The sequence below is a fragment of the Bos indicus genome, chromosome 19, assembly GCF_029378745.1.
Source record: "Bos indicus isolate NIAB-ARS_2022 breed Sahiwal x Tharparkar chromosome 19, NIAB-ARS_B.indTharparkar_mat_pri_1.0, whole genome shotgun sequence".
NCBI classification, from domain to species: domain Eukaryota; kingdom Metazoa; phylum Chordata; class Mammalia; order Artiodactyla; family Bovidae; genus Bos; species Bos indicus.
The window spans coordinates 35,804,231-35,821,495 of NC_091778.1; the positions used below are offsets into that span (position 1 = coordinate 35,804,231).

The window sequence follows — 17,265 nt, forward strand, 5'->3', positions numbered from 1 at the left end:
GGAAGAGATGGCCACCCTCCTGGTGGAGTGTGGCTTGCTCTGCCCTCAGTCAGACAGTGAGGACCAAGGCTTCTTGTCTGTACCTTTTACCTAGGGTGTCAGGAGTTGTCATAACTCATCTCCTCTTTTATTCCAAGTGGTTTCCAGTCTTCATTCCATTTACCTTGAGTATAAATTATTATAAAAATGACCCTAAGTTCCTTTTGGAAGCAGGCCTTTACGTGTGTTCCAACACTCGGTGAGAAGAAACTTGGACTGACTCACTCACACAGTCGCAGGGAGTGGCCGCAAAGGGCCAGGAGGACAGGGCAGTGAAGGTTGGGCCTTGTGGCCCTGATGGACTGCGGGCCACAGGCTGCCGGGACCGCGAGTCTTGTCTCAGGAGTGCACGAGCAGGTCTCTGGGAATCCTGGAGTCTCCGAGTATGTAGGGGTGTGGGGGAGGCATCATCACAGTCATTGGTGACTCACTCATTCCCTGGAACCCTGGGACCAGCTCTTCCTGGGAGAACAGACTAAGGCTGTGTGGGCAGCTCCCAGCTCCCGGGGCACTTAAGGAAGCCCTCGGGGAGACGACAGCACAGTGAGGTCAGCATCCCAGTCCCACAGACCCGCTGCGCCTGGTCCAGCGGCTGAGACCCCCAGTGGAGAGTCTGCCTGCCTGCCCAGAGCGGCCCTCCTGGGAGCGCTGCGGCCACGTGGCTGTCCTGGACATTCATGTTCTGCTTAGCTTTGCAGGTGTTCTTATGAACGGGGCAGCCGAGGCGCTCGAGATGCTCTCTGTCAGGGTGCTTTCCAACCCGGGTGGTGCTCTTGGGGAGCCCGTCTAGAGTGTGTGCTGAGTTAAGTACCTGCACACTTTTCTGGAAGGATCTTCCCAGATGCTCACAGGGAATTACTCTTCCTTTAACATTCCATCCAGAAAGAGCCGAGAACCACTGCCCTGAAAAATGGCCTCCTCTGGGTTTCTTTCTCTATTCTCTCTTGAATGTCTGTATCAAAGCATGTCCCCCAAAGCCTGCTGCTCAGAGGGGGCCACCCAGGCCTTGGGGGACACGGAGTCGGCACTGGGGCATGGCATGGAGGGTGGTCTTTGTCCCCCAGCCTGACCTCGGGTGGCTGTGCCTGGGGCGTGAGCGTTGGGAACTGGGCATGGAGACCCAGGGCCGGCTGGCAGGGGCACAGTGCGGCCTCGCCTGGCCCAGTGTGGTGTGGTTTTGTCCGCAGTCCTCCCGAGCTGGACGCCTTTCCTAAATGGTCCCTGCAGGTGCGAATGGCTCCACAGAACAAACCAGAACCTTGGACTGGACTGTGGCTGTTTAGATTTTTTGCTTGGGGGACATCTGTGCCATGGAGTCCCTGGGCTCCGAGAGGGGCCCCCACGTGGCCCCGGGGCTGTGTGGGGACCAGAGAGGGAGGGAAGCAGGGTCAGTTCAGCACAGAGAGGACCGGCTGTGTGTTCTCGCCCACAAGCACGCATTTCTGCCTGGCAGAGATCAGTCTGCACAGGGCACTTTGGCTCCGATGTTCACTTAGCATTCCTGCACTGATTTCACTTGGTGGTGAGGCTGAGGCATTTATCATTTTTAAAAGGCATGTACGTTTGCGCCTTGTGGATGGACCTCGTCAAGGGGCCGTCCTCTCGTCTGTGGAAACAGCAGAGGTTTCCTCAGTTAGGCACCTTTGCCGAGTCAGCCCCCCTCCCCCTCAGCATTTCCTCAGGGCTTGTCTGGCTGGGTCACAGGGAGGAGCAGTCTGTGCCTTTCCTACTGAAGTTTTACCTACTATTAATGTTGGAAAAATTCAAGCATTTAAGAAGAGAGACCGTCTGGATGACCTCTCCCATGTGAGTGTGTGTGTGTGTGTGTGTGTGTGTTGGTTGGTGTCAGTGTGCCGTGGGAGGACGCCTCGCAGTCAGGTTGGGGTTGAACTGGAAGCCCTCAATGCCCGGCGCTCTCCCCTGGCCCCTGCCCTCAGGGTGCACCTGGGCTGCAAGCCCACTCTGTTTCCCACAGCCCTAATCTGAGCCCTAGCCCCTGAGAGACCTTTTCCTGTCAACTGGCCTAGCGGGTAATAGCCGGAGACCCCCTCCCCAGCCCAGCCTCCTCCCGCGCTCCCTGCCGCCCCCCAGCCCTAGGCCCATGTCTCCCCCAGCTCCTCTCTACACCTTTGTTTACAAGACCTGGGGAAATTCCCCATCCAGACCCCAGTAGCTCTGCCTCTAGAAAAGAAAGTAAAGTTGCTCAGTCATGTACCACTCTCTGCGACCCCATGGACTGTAGCCTGCCAGGCTGCTCTCTCCATGGGATTCTCCAGGCTCTGTCTCTAGAGAACATGTATTTAAAGCTATGGACTACCTCCTCTCCACCGCCCCGCCTTCCAGGGGAATTTCAGTTAGAAAGAACTTGGACCAGCAGCCCATGCCCGCATGGATGACCAGCCTCTGTTCTCCGCTGCTGGGCTGGCCTGAAGGGCTCCTTTGTCAGGGCCTGGGAGGACGAGGTGTCCTCATTCGGCCGGGACAGGGTGTGGGATCGGCTGGCAGGGCACTGCCCTTCGGAACTGAGCTGTCCGGGTGGGAGAGCGAGCTCAGGATTTTATGAATGTGCCAGTCTTTAAAGAAAGTAGATGTTTAAAGTGAGGAGAAACCTAAATGCAGCATGCTGGTCTGAACTGGATCCTAGACAGAAGAGGGTATCTTAATGGAAAAACTGGAAAACTCTGAATAGGAGTTAGAAGTCCTGAGCTGCTGTTAGCGTCTCACTTTTGACACATGAACGGTGGCCCTGAAGGATGTTAACATGAGCAGAAACTGGGAGACAAGCCCTTGGGGATCCTTGTACTATCTTGGCAGCTTCTCAGTAAGTCTGAAATTATTCCAGTATTGACAGTTTATTTAAAAAAAAAAAACAACAAGGGGAGCAGCTGACTGCACTTGACCCCTCACCCTTTTCTCTGCATGCTTCTCAGCCAGCCCTTCTCATCTGAGAGATTGGGGTGGTGGTGGCATGGCTGTGTCCAGGGGCTGGGGGCCCAGGTGTACTCAAGGCCCAGCCTTGCCTGGGGTGTCAGAGTCCAAGGTCTCGTGCGCCAGGATGACCTTGGTTGTTTCTCCCTGCCGGCCGTGTGCAGTTGGGCTGTTCACCCCTCGGCTTCTCTTCTCCCCTCTGACAAGGGCTGCCTTGGAGCTGGGTGGCACATAAGACTGTGTCTGTGAAGAGGCCACAGTGTGCTCCCTGGACCCCGTGTGAGAGGAGTGACTTCAGTGGCTGGGCAATTTGGGGTCAGCGGTGTGGCCGGTGGGGCCCAGGCAGTGCTCTGGGCTCCCTGCCCCAGGATCCACGTCCAGAGTTGGGAAACATGACGTCCACTGTGAGTGACTCGTGGGGAAACTAACAGCTGGGCTCTGAGATCTGGGAGCTTCAGCGTTTGGATCCCTAAGGAAGCAGTGCCTCTGCCCTGCACGTGGGCCAGGCCCTTGTGGGGCTTCCCTCTGAGGGAGACCCTTGTGGTGCAGAAGCCCTGAATCAGACAGCTGGGTGTTTGCAGGTTCCCAGGGCATCGAGTGACCAGGGTGGCTCGTGGACTGCTGTTTACCTGTAGGTGGCAGTGGTGACACAGGAAAGCGAGGGACACCCTGGGGAGGCGGGGGTGGGGGTGGGGGTTCCAGCCTCTGTGTGGCTGTGTCGGGGGCTCCGCAGGGCTTCCTGTTTCGTGTTGAGTTCACCTCCCAGCAGCCCTGTGAGAAGACTGCTGTGATTATCACATCTTACAGACAACAGAAAGCCTTGAAGAGGTCACATTCCTGGGGTCACACAGTAATTGGCTGAAGTTTGAACCCGCCAAAGCCTGGGAAGCCTGGGTTTCAACTCCCTGCTCAGACTCCACTACGACGCCCAATTCTCTGGCTTCTGAGCCCAGAGGGAGATGCTGGGGAGAGCTGGAGCCTGACTCCGATCTCCCCAGGCTGCCTAGGGCCCCAGAGGATGTGCGGTCACCACTGCTCAGTAGCACAGGCCCTTTGCTCACCCACAAGTTCAGATGGAGAGCCAGGGTCCCCCCAGTGGCTGTAAGATGGGAAGAAGCTCCCAAAACAGCATCGGGAGGCCTTGAGAACTCAGCTCTCATGTGGACCATAGACCATACCATCAAGTACGGGTGCCTGTCAGAAGCGCCCCTTGAGATCCTACGGCAGGAGGCACGGGGAGGCCGTGGAGTGGCGCTGTCCTTGGGCAGGCTTGTGGGGCACGGCTTTCCAGGCCAGAGAAGTCCCAGTGACCTCCTCAGAGCTGGACGCAGATATGAGACCCCTTAGCAGGCAGAGTCCTCAAGCCCCTGCTGGGGTTCCCGCGCTCACACTCAGGCAGATGATCTACCTTTCCCTGAGGTGAGAACTCAGCTCCACTAGGTCTTCTTATCCCTGTGTTTCTTCTCATGGCCATGGTCAGGTTTGGTAAAGCCATACGTCAGGCCCGGGACGCTGACTTCACTACTTCTGTTCAACATAGTCTTGGGAGTCTTAACCAGAGTAGTTATAGGAGAAAAGAAAGGAAGGGCATCCAAGTGGGAACAAAAGAAGTAAAACCATCTCTATTCACAGATGATGTGACCTTGTATGTAGGAAACCCTAAAGGTTTCATGAAAAAAGAAAAAAAAAACTGTTAGAATAAATAAATAGATTCAGCAAAGCTGTAGGATATGAGTCAACACTCAGCTGTTTCTCTACACAGCGAACAATCCAAAAAGGAAATTAAGAAAGCAATTTTATTTATGATAGCATCCAAAAGAATAAAATCCCTAGGAATTAGCCAGGAGGTGAAAGACTTGTACACTGAAAACTGCAAAACATTGCTGAGAGAAATGTTTTTGTTGTTGCTCAGTCACTCAATCATATCGGACTCTTCCTGGCTTCACGGACTGTAACCCACCAGCCTCCTCTGTCCACAGAATTTTCCAGGCAAGAATACTGGGGTGGGTTGCCATGTCCTCCTCCAGGGGATCTTCCCGACCCAGGGATTGAACCTGCATTTCTCGCATCTCCTGCATTGGCAGGCTGACTAAGCCACCTGGGAAGCCCAAAAGAAATGAGAGAAGATGAATGGAAAGACATCCCATATTCATGGACTGAAGACTTCATGCTTTGAAGCTGACAATACTAACCCAAAGTGATCTGCAGATTCAATGCAATCTCACTCAAAATCCCATCAGCATTTTTTTTTTTTTGCAGAAATAGAAAACTCCATCCTAAAATTCATATGGCATCTCTAGGGACTCCAAATAGCCAAAGCAACCTTGACAAAGGACAAAGCTGGGACTTCTCTGGTGGTCCGGTGGCTAAGACTCCTGAGTCCCAGTGCTGGGGGCCTGGGTTCCATTTCTGGTCAGGAGACTAGATCCTGACCAGAAAGATCCATGTACCTGAAGATCCACGTACAGCCAAATAAATGTTTCTTTCAAAAATAAATAAAAATAAACATACTAAAAGAAAGAGGGATAGCATAGAAGGACTGACACTTCCGGATTTCAGAACTCACCATCATTAGAGCAGCGTGGCCCTGGCACAGGGAGAGATGGAGACCAGGGGATGAAACAGGGAGACCCGAGGCAAATCTTCCCATGGATGCTCAGCTGATGTCTGACACACGTGCCAAGACCAGCCAGTGGGAGAAAGAGTCTTTCCAACAGATGGAGCTGGGAAAACTGGGTGTCCACACGCACAAGAGTGGAGTTGGAACCTCACCTTATACCATCTAGAAAACTCAACGATGAATCAATTAATAGCTAAATATGAGCTATTAATAAAACTATAAATGTTTTAGGAGAAAACAGAAAGCTTCATGACCCTGGATTTAGCAGTGCAGAGTGGGAGAAGATACTTGCAAAGCATGTATCTGCTAAAGGATTAATACCCACTTCTGTGAGGTTCCTAGAGGATCAAGTTCAGAGACAAGAGAAGGGTGGGTGTCAACAGCTGGGGGAGGGGTGAGGAGTGAGGGTTTCAGGGGACTGAGCTTTGGTTTGGGAAGATGCATCATTTCTGGAGGTGGTGGTGGGGACGGTTACATGTACTTGCACTTAATGGCCCTGAGCTGTGCACCGAGAGGCAGTTATGGTGCTACATTTTATGTTACATATATTGTGAAAGTGAAAGTCGCTCAGTTCTGTCTGACTCGTTGCGACCCCATGGACTATACAGTCCATGGACTTCTCCAGGCCAGAAGACTGGAGTGGGTAGCCTTTCCCTTCTCCAGCGGGTCTTCCTGACCCAGGAATCAAAGCAGGGTCTCCTGTGTTGCAGGCGGATTCTTTACCAACTGAGTTCTAAGAGAAGCCCACGTATATTTTACCACAGTAAAAAAAAAAAAAAAAAAAAAAATCACCAAGAAAAGAAGAAAAAGTGTCCATAGGCCAGTATGCTGTCAGAGCAGAGTCGGGGACTGAGGGGGTCAGAGATCACCAGACCCGCTACCTCCTTTGACAGAAACAGGGCTCAGAGGAAGAAGCAGAGGAAGCTGGGTCCAGGGCCCAGGGGTGACGTGGCACAGCAGGACTGAGCCCAGTCTGCGGGTGGTGGGGCAGGGACTCCGTCTGCCTGCCTCCCGCTGCCTGCCAGTGCACGACCCTCGGCAGTCATCAGCTGGATGGCCCTGTCCAGGGACCTCCACCCCTGGGAGCGCGTCTGCACCTGCTTTCTGCCCCCAGGCTCTGATGGGAAGGTTCAGGATGGGACCAGGCAGGGCTGCCTCACCTGCAGCCAAGGTCCAGAGCACGATCTCCATCAGGCCCCTGCCCTTGCCCTCTCCAGCTGCGGGGTGGGTACAGGGGCTGCCCCAGTCCCTGAGGACTTCACATTAGCCCTGTCTGGTCCTTCCTGGCTTGTCTGGTCCTGTGTGCCCTGCTTGCAGGGGCCTGCTGTGGTCTGGCAGTGTGTGTACCACTGCCAGGGAGTGTGTATGTGCCAGTGCCAGGGAGGTCTCTCTCACTTCCTCCCAGCTCCATGGCACCAGGGCTCCTAGGGATTGGGTCCCCAGGCTGCCAACGTATACATGGCCTGAGGACCACCGTGTTTTATTTTGCCTCCAAGTTACAGAGGAAGCTGCCTCTGGAGTCTCTGGGCTGGTCAGGTTATACTTTGTGCACCTTCTTCCGGCCCCTCCTCTGCCTTTTAAGAGGGTGAGGGAGGAGTGGGACCACCTGTTGTAGAAAAGGACACCCCATGAAACGGGGGGGCACCCCTGAAACAGAGAAACACCTCATGAAATGGGGGGACACCCCTGAAACGGACACTCCATGAAATGGGGGAACACCCATGAAACAGAGGGACACCCCCAGAAACGGGGGGACACCCCCTGAAACAGGGACACCCCTGAAATGGGGGGACACCCCATGAAACAGAGGGACACCCCTGAAACGGGGGGACATCCCTGAAACAGGGGATACCCCATGAAACAGAAGGATACCCCATGAAACGGGGGGACACCCCATGAAACAGGGGGACACCCCATGAAACGGAGGGAGTCTCTAGTGAAAGGGGAGCAGCTGCAATTAACATCCACCAGGTCAAGGACCCAGAGCAGAGGCGTCCATGGCTCTGAGTGCGGTGCTGGGACTGAGTTCTTTCCACCTGGCTGGTCCTCCTCACCTGCCTCACTGGCCTGAACCCATCCAGAGCCTAGAAGGCTGATCTCAAGTTGATGGGGCATGTTGTCAGATGAGTCCTGCCTGTGCAGACTCCTTTTCTCCTCTCCACCTCCGACAGGAAGCAGCCCAGCCACTCTGGGCTCCTTCTCACTCTTGATTATGGAGGAGGTGGAAGATTCGGCTGTTTCTCCTCCAGGCTCACCAAGAGGCTGCTGCTGAATGCAAAAATGCTAACCCAGCCCTCTTTAGCCTTCTGGTGCTGGCTGCTTCTGATGTTGCTGTATTTCACATCAAAGTGTAGAAATCAGCAGCCAAGAAACCAAGCCCCTGGACTGGACTGTCCTCCCAGCATCACGGCCCTGAACTTCAGAGCATGTGGGAGGGACATTGTGGGGCGGGGGGTGGGCTGCTACTGGAAAAGAACCTTGCCATCAGAGTCTGGACACCCCAACCAGGATGGAAGCTCAGAGCCTTAGCCACTGCATTGCCAGGGAAGTCCCAGGATTGACATTCAAGGCACCCTGGCCCCCAGCCCACACCAGGCAGGGGGCAGCCTTTTCTGAATGGAGAAAATGCCATGGCAACAGCATCAGGATGACAGGCTCTGAAGGTTTAATGGGCGCTGTGTCTGCCCCTGCTCCACCCAGCCCTGCACAGCCCTGTCCAGCTCTGCCTTGCCCCTGGCCGTTAGCATATCACTGGAGACCTCTGGAAGGTCAGCCCTTTGCTGCCCGGGTCACTGGCGCTTTGATCTGTCTCCATCCTGGGGGCTGGCTGGCGGGAATGACTTGCTCCCTGACCTCTGGAGCATTGTGTTTTTGCCGTTGCACCAGGATTTATTTATCTTCGGTTTTGACAATTTATGTGGTAACAGAAATGAGCCTGAACTTGGCGTCGTCTGGCCTGGGGAGGGAGCCAATGGGTGTGGCCACAGTTGGAGGGCAATCAGATCCAGCTTGGTCCCATGGCGGGAGTTCTTTTATGAGGAAAGGAAACCGAGAAGCGCTTTGAGCTCCTTTGTCAGCCTTCCCTGCTTCTTCTGTCTCAGCCGAGCCAAATACCCACAGTTGTATGTCTGTGGCATTTCCAGCAAAATGAAAATAAAGAGGCATTCTTCTGAGGTCGATTCTTTATAATCAAAAGGAGCCTCTATCTTTTGCTGGAAACTCAGAGCCCAGTGATTGAATAGAGGGTGCTGACCCCGAGGAGAGGTTCTCACGCCTCTGACCCCCTTCCCGGTGGTGGGGAGGAGGGGTGGGGAGGTTCACTGATGGAAGTTTCTTCTGTCAGGCCTCCAAGACAGTGTCCCCTGTCCCTGCTGGTGTCCCTTGTTCTCTCTTCCTGAGTCTGTGTGTGACACATGCTGAGATGGGACAGACCACAGGCGGACGGTGGCCCTTTGGCCAGCTGGTCTGTCCCCTCACTGGCTCCGAAGGGTAGCAGGTGAGCTGCTTTACTAGGAGGCTGCAGAGGCCCTGCTGTGTGTGACCCCAGGTCGGGGGGTCCCCTCCTCTAGGGGTAGGCCCTTGAGAGATCCGAGTGGCAGAGTGAGCAGGGGGCAAGGGTCTCGGCATGGACTCTCCAAACATTGCCTCGCGCTGCCCTCGCCTCACACAGCCTCTGCGTCCAGTCTTTCCGGCTCCGGACTGGATGTTGCTTTGGCCCTTCTGCCTGGGTGCCTGCCCCAGCCCCACCCCCATGACGATGTCCCCTGAGGGCCCAGCAGTGCTGCTTGCGGCTGGGTGGCATGGCCTCTCCTCCGTCCTGACCTTTGCCTCTCTTCACAGGCCCCTGGCTCCTCCTCCCTTCCTCCCTCCCCACGCTTTTCTCCCCCAGTGAGGTGCCTGTGTGCGTGCTCAGTCGTGTCTGACTCTCTGTGACCTCACAAACTGTAGCCCACCAGCCTCCTCTGTCCGTGGGATTTCCCAGGCAAGAATACTGGGGTGGGTTGCCATTTCCTTCCTCGAGGCGATCTTCCCGACCCAGGGTTGGAACCCACGTCTCCTGTTTCTCCTGCATTGCAGGCAAATTCTTTACTGCTGAGCCACCGGGGAAAGCCCCCCTAGAGGAGGGGGATTCATCAAATGCTGCCTCTGCTGCAGCCAGGTGACACCATGGGCCCTAGTGAAGGGCCCCTGGCCCCCACCCAGCGCCCCGCACACAGGGCCTCATCCAGCCACTCTCGCCCCTGGGGTGGGCTTGCTCCTTTTGTGGGGTGGGGAATCTTTGGGTGTCAAGGATGACGAGTAAAGAGTGTGAAGAGGTTGAGGATACTTGCTTTTTGGTAAAGACTGAAGCAGTGAGGATCATCCACACACACCACGGGCCAGGGCACTGATGTCTGGAGCTGCGGCCGGGTTCCTGGAGTGTGGTGACTGCTGTCAATGGAGCATGAGCTCTGGGCTGCATGTGCAGGACAAGCGTGCCTTCCCCGCAGCTGTGTCCAGTGGAACCAGCCACTTCCAGTGTGCACAGAGGTCGTGGGGTTCACACTGTCAGTGGACGTGCATGTTGTATGAAGTTTTTGTTAGTTAAAGAGGCTGGTGACTGTCTTGACTGTCTCTCTGGAGAACTAAACAGTTTGGACAGGGCAGCGTTGGGTCCAAACTCATGGTGCTGACAGCTGGGGCCACATCAGCAAGTGCCCAGGCATTAGACAGACAGACCCAAGACCAGATGTCAGTGCCTGTTCAGCTGTGTGATCCTGGCTAGCATCTCAACCTCTCTGAGCCTTGCTTCCTCTAAATATGGGAGAGAATACTGCTTGCCCTAGGATTTTAAAAAAACATGTTAAAATAGGTATAACAAAATGTGCCATTCTAACCACCCTTAAGTATTAAACACATTCATGTGGTCGTGCACCCACTCTCTGGACCTTTATCATCAACTCTGTCCCCAGTTCAGTAGTAACTCCCTACTCCCTCCCCTATCCCCTGGCACCCACCATTCTACTTTCTATGTATGAATTTGATTGCTTTAGGAACCTCCCATAAGGGGAATCATGCAGTATTTGTCTTTTTGTGTCTGGCTTATTTCACTGAGCATAATTCCCTGGAGGTCCACTCATCTTGGAGCAGGTGTCAGAATTCCTTCCTTTTTAAGGCTAAGTAATATTCCTCTGTGTGAATCTGCACATTCTGTTTATCTGTCATCTGTGTCTGGACACCTGGGTTGCTCCCTGGCTGTTAGGAATAATGCTGTTGTGAATACAAGTGTGGAAATATCTCTTTGAGGTGCTGCTGTCAGCTCTACTGGGTGTGGACCTGAAGTGGAGTTGCTGGATCATACGGTAGTTCTGTTTTCAGTTTTCTGAGAACCTGCCAAGGTTCCCACAGGGACAGCTCGTCATTTTCCATCCACACCAGCAGTGCACAAGGGTTCCAGTCTCTCCACATCCTCACCAGCATTGCTTTTGTTCCTTTTTTTTTTTTTTGATAACAGTCATCCTAGAGAGAGTGAAGTGATATATCATTGTGGGTTCAATTTGTATTTCCCTAATGATTAGTGATACATAGCATTTTTTTTTTCAGGGACATGTTGGCCATTTGTATATCTTTTTTAAAAATTAATTAATTAACTTGGCGTGGCAGGGCTTAGTCGTGACATTCGGAATCTTTTGTTGTGGCGTGTGGGCTTAGTTGCTCGGAGGCATGTGGGATCTTAGTTCCCGGACCAGGAATTCAACCTGCATCCCTTAAATTGCAAGGCAGATTCTTAACTTCTGGAACACCAGGGAAGTCCCTGTGTATAGGTTTTTATTTTATTTTTGAGAAATGTCTGTTTGGGTCCTTTTGTTGTTGTCATTGTTGTTTAGTCACTAAGTTGTGTCCGATTCTTGGCAACCCCATGAACTGCAGCCCACCAGGCTTCTCTGTCCTTCACTATCTCCCAGAGTGTGCTCAAATTAATGTCCATTGAGTCGGTGATGCCATCCAACCATCTCATTGTCTGCTGCCCTCTTCTCCTTTTGCCTTCAATCTTTCCCAGCATCAGAGTCTTTTCCAATGAGTCGGCTCTTGGCATCAGGTGGCCAAAGTACTGGAGCTTCAGCATCAGTCCTTCCAATGAATATTCAGGACTGATTTCCTTTAGGATAGACTGGTTTGATCTCCTTGCTGTCCAAGGAACTCTCAAGAGTCTTCTCCAACACCACAGTTCAAAAGCATCACTTCTTCAGCCGTCAGCCTTCTTTGTGGTCCAACTCTCACATTCATACATGACTAGCAGGAAAACCATAGCTTTTACTATACAGATCTTTGTCAGCAAAGTGGTGTCTCTGCTTTTTAAGACATTGTCTAGGTTTGTCATAGCTTTCCTTGCAAGGAGCAAGCGTCTTTTAATTTCATGGCTGCAGTCACCATTCCCAGTGATTTTGGAGCCTAAGAAAATAAAGTCTGTCACTGCTTCCACTTTTCCCCCTTCTATTTGTCATGAAGTGATGGGACTGGATGCCTTTGCCCATTTTTAAATTGGGGTTTTTGTTGTGTTTGAGTTGTAAGAGTTCTTTGTTTATCCTAAAAAATATTAGCTCCTTATCAGCTTTGCACATATTTTCTAACATTCTGAACATATGTTACTCTGTTTTTACTCTGTTGATTGTGTCCTTTAATGGCCAGAAATGTTTACATTTTTATGCAGTCCAGTTTATCTGTTTTTTCTTCTGTTGCCTGTGCTTTTGGTGTCATATCCACGAATGAAATTATTGCCACATACAATATTATGTGGGCTTCCCAGGTGGTGTAGAACCCACCTGCCAATTCAGGTGATGTAAGAGATGAGGGTTTGATCCCTGGGTCAAGAAGATCCCCTGGAAGAGGGCATGGCAACCCACTCCAGTATTCTTGCCTGGAGAATCCCACGGACAGGGGAGCCTGGCAGGCTATAGTCCATGGGATCGCAGAGAGTTGGAGATTACCGAAGTGCCTTAGCACCCACACACTGACATCATGAAGCCCTCCCCCTGCATTTTCTTCTAAGAATTCCAGCGCCTGGGAGTTTAGTGACTGAAGGACAGTATTGGGGGTCACCCCTTGACCCCCTGTCCCAGGTGTTCTCTCGGAAACAGCCCTAGAGCTGCTATTGGCTCAGCCCATCTGCTTGAGGGGGCAGTGGGGTGCATCCGGTCCCCACTCTTTTCTGCCAGGCCCCTTATTCCAGGAGAAATGTAAAGCAGCTTTCTTTCTGAATTTGCAGAAAAGGCAACAGATGGCTCCCTGCAGAGCGAGGACTGGACATTGAACATGGAGATCTGCGACATCATCAATGAGACGGAGGAAGGGTGCGTGTCCCCTCTGCCCTCTGGGCAGGTGGCCTGTCGACCATGGAGTCCCACCTGGCAATGCTCGGATGCTCCGCCCTCCCGCCGGCGCCCCCAAAGGTGCTGCTGGAGTCAGAGCAGTGACCCCCTCTTTAATAACCTGCTTTTAATCACAAGTGAAAATGAAGTTGCCTGGTTACTGAGTCCCCTGCAGCCGATCCTCCCTCCCTCTCTGCAGCCCTAGGCTGTCTCTGCCCTGCTTTGCTGGACTGGATGGAGCCCCGTGAAGAAGAGAGCCCTCAGGGTGTTTAGTGGGCGGTGGAGCAGGGAAGACCTGCGAGGCCCAGGCGCCCCCACCCCTGTAACGCCTGGTCTGTTCTACTGCTGTGTTTACATCCTCTTCTGCATCACAGCTGCATTCTGCATGCACTTCTTCCAAATTCGTTGGTCTTTGACTCTCTATCTGCACCATAAAAATGGAATTTATGGTAGTAGCACCCTCATCAACCACCTCCAGACCTGGGCAGCTCCGGCCTTGCCCTGAGCTCTGTCGTTACTGGCCTTGCCATGTGGAGGCTGGGGACCAGCTTTCTGATTTCACTAAACAAATATTTTCTGAGTGACCACCTCATACTCAGCCCCAGGGGACAAACAGACTCCCTCGCTCGGCGCTGACATTCCAGAGAAGGGAGGCAGGCCGTGAACAAGACACCCTGGTCAGCTGGTGACTCAACTGTGCAGAGCTGAGCTGGGGAGGAGAGGGCAGTGACCACTTGTGCACAGTCACCGAGGAGGCTGGGAGGCAATGGGGGCGAGGGGCTGCCCCTGCCCTGGGCCCCCACCCTGTATCCGGCCCTGGTTCTGCCAGCCTGTGCAACGGGGCCAGCCCCTTTGAGTGTTGAGGAAGCTGAAGCTTGCCCTGGTTGGCCCTCGCCCAAGGTTAGCACAGTTCGGAAGGGCAGATGCAGGACGAAAGCCCTGCTGACGGGCTCCAGCCCGGAAACTCTGGGTATGCTTCCTTCATTTATTCAGAGCTCACCTGGCAGGTTGGGGTCCTGGTGGGCACAGGTTTGATGTGCTCTTCCACAGGCCCCTTGCTGGGCTTGCCCTGATGCCCAGCCTAAGGTAACCTCCAGCCTGGGGCATTGTGTAGCCACCCCTGGTGCCCTGGCCCCTTGGTCACTAAGCAGCAGTGCCTGGCAGAATAATAACCCCTAACCCGGATGTCTTAGATCCTGTTTCCCAGGCATCCCTGGACTACTAGTCAGGTGCAGGCACCTGGGTTTGATGAATGCTCCCAGAAGAGTCTCATGGTGGTTCTGGTGAGGATCATGGTCATTTTTATGACCATCTCGGACCTTCCCCAGCTCACAGAGTCCTTGTGCCCAGCCTCTACGCTGGAGGAGCCCAATAACTGCAGTGGAGCAAGGGAACAGCTAGGAGGGGTGGCAGGAAGGGAGTGGGGGCATCCAGGGTATGAAGGGGGTGCAGCCTCATCCTCCTGGGACACAGGGAGGAAACAGCTCAGAAGCAGCAGTCCTGGTGCCGAAGGACCAGATGTCTTCAGGATGACTAGAGGAGCGTGGGGTCTGTGGAGACTCTGGGGAGGCCAGCTCCTGTGGCCTCGATCTGTCCCCCAGAAGCTGGCGGGTACGGTATCCCCTTCCTGCTCTCAGCCTCTGGGTCCCCGCTCTCCTGCTCCTGGCTCATGGCTGATCTGCTGCTGCAGGGAGCTGTGTGGGGCCCCCGACAGGACTTGGATCCTATCTCCAGGCTTCTCCCTGGGAGAAGGGTAAATAATACTTGCCTTTGTGCTCCCTCTCAGGCAGCACCTTCCCTCTAAGTTGGGAGCTACAGCATCTCTGATTTCCCTCCATTCATCCCCCATTGGGAGCTTGTGTGCTGTGCTCCCTGAGCCGCAAGTGAGTGCAGCCCTGGGTGGCTCTACCCATTTAGTGCTCCGTGGAAGTTCAAGGGGAGGGGATGAGACTCTACTTGATGGAGCCTTTGAGACAGGAGAAATCAATCACACTCCTGGCCTGTGGCCATGGAGCTCCACCAGCTCAGGTCCACAAAGTCCTCAAAAGCAAGAGCTTGTCAAGTCCCTTTTTGCAGAAATCAGCACCTCTTGTAGGAACTGCTGCCACATTGCACACACCTCCAGCAGGGCCTCTCCCCAGGGCAGTGCTGCTGCAGCCACACAGACACAGCACACACACACAATAAACAGACACACAAGAGCACACACACAGCACATACAGGACACACACTGCACACACATGAGCACACACAGCACACAGAGCACATACATACGAGCACACACGGCACACTGCACACACACAAGAGCATACACACAGCACACACATACACAGCACACACAACACACAGGAGCACACACAGCGCACACACATGAGCACACGGCACACACTGCACACATACACACACTGCACACACGAGCACACACAGCACACACATACAAGCACACAGCACACAAACACAAGGGCACACACACACGAGCACCCACAGGGCACACGCACACACTGCACACATGCACGAGCACGCACACACAATACACACAAGAGCATACACACAGCACACACACACAAGAGCACACACAGGGCACACTCAGTGTGTGCACCCTACACACATACACATACACTGCACACACACAAGAACACATACACAGCACACATACACACAGGGCACACACAGCACACACACAAGGGCACACACATGCACTATGTGCACACACTACGCACAAGAGCACACACAGAACACACACACACCTCCGACAGGGCCCCTCCCCGGGAGCAGAGGACTCCTGTGGGCAGCCTGACTGCAGGCTGGTGTGTGTGGTTCCTTCTGGAAGCCTCTGCTTTCTGTCTAACTGGGCTAATTGGCAGAGCTGCTCCCTCCCCTCCCCCAGCTTTCTCACACACTTTAAAAGGACATTTTTGTTTGGCAAGTAGGTAACAAATATTTCTGAACTATCAAGATAGGAGGGCCCCAGTTTAGACCTAGATTATGCTGACCTGCAGGTGGGAGCCCAGTTCTGACAGCAGAGGGCAGGGGCTCCTGAGAGAAGGTGATGTGGTGCTGGGGGTGGGGGTTTCATGCCCAGGTCACTCCTGGCACCACGGCTTTGCTGAATCCTGGCTGAGAGTAAATGACACAATGTGTTAGACACAGGGCTGCACCCAGTACATGCCCTCCTGGGCAGGCTGGGGACCCACCTCCCAGCCATGTCCGAGGTGTCAGGAAGAGTGTGTCCTGGACGGTCAGCACATGATGCAGCCGTGTCAGCTGGAGGCCCTGCAGTTCTGCCCCAGGAAGCCTGGTCAGATCTGGAGCCTCAAACCCACAACTTCTGGACTTTTGAGCAGACTTACTTCAGTTTTCTCAGGGAGAAAGGTGCTCCCCGGAGCCAGAGGCTGGACATCCAGGCCTGTGCAGGGACTTGGCCAGGTTCCCTTCTTGAGCCCACCTGCCAGCTGGCTGGTCATTCTTCTGGAAGAACCATGCTTGCACATGATGCAGAATTCAAGGAGGCCGGAGCCTGCGTGTGACCCCAGGAACAGTCCCTGCTCCTCAGCCCCACGCCCTTCCTGGGGCAGATCTCTCTAGGGTCCCCTCCCTGTGGACATCGGACATGTGTGCTGGGTGCTCCTTGTCCTTCCGAGCTCATGTGGCAGCATCCCCTCCGCCCGGCTCTGCAAACGATGCTGGTCCTTATCTTTGGACCTGTGTGAGGAGCTTCTGCGTTCCTCAGTGCAGCTGCATGGTACTCCATTGTGTAGAGAAGCATGGTTTAATTTAACCTGATTCATGTTGATGGGCATTTCATTTGTCTGCAATCTTTCTCGTTTACAAACGGGCAGTGGCAAACAAGGTCATGTAAATGCTGTTGACACTATGGCCCTGACTCTGCAGGGTGGTGCCCAGGCAGGATTGGCAGGGTCTGCACTTGTCTCTTCTCTAGGCCCAAGGACGCCATTCGGGCCCTGAAGAAGCGGCTCAACGGGAACCGGAACTACCGGGAGGTGATGCTGGCGCTGACTGTGAGTGCCCCTGCCCCTCTCCCAGGGTGGGAGCGTGGCCAGGAGCCTCGGCCCAGACAGCAGTGCCTCCTGCTGCTGCCCCAGTGTCTTGCCCTCTGACATGCGTGAGCCCAAGTCTGATGACATGCTAGCAGGGACGAGGCTTGGACAGCGCTGTCCAGTAGAAGCCCCCAGCAGAGAAGCCCCAGGCCTGGGCATGGGTCCCTGTTGTTCACCAGTCTGCCATGGGACACTGAGGCCAGCTGCTCCTCTGGGGTCAGCTCCCTCCCTGTGAGAGTGCCAGCTCCCCCTGAGCACCTGCCCAGATGTT

At 54.0% G+C, this 17,265-nt stretch overlaps 1 protein-coding gene across 10 annotated transcripts in view; it reads left to right on the forward strand.

Moving 5' to 3' along the window:
- Nucleotides 1-17,265, forward strand: part of TOM1L2 (target of myb1 like 2 membrane trafficking protein) — a 71,520-nt gene that overhangs the window by 26,392 nt on the left and 27,863 nt on the right. For 7 of the 10 annotated variants that reach the window (XM_070773192.1, XM_070773194.1, XM_070773195.1 and 4 more), the window contains exons 2-3: nt 12,834-13,017; nt 16,877-16,955. In XM_070773192.1, coding sequence (XP_070629293.1) covers nt 12,834-13,017; nt 16,877-16,955 — 263 coding nt within the window. The remainder of the gene's footprint in view (nt 1-12,833; nt 13,018-16,876; nt 16,956-17,265) is intronic. The other 3 variants (XM_070773196.1, XM_019981011.2, XM_019981013.2) reach the window with 1 other exon arrangement.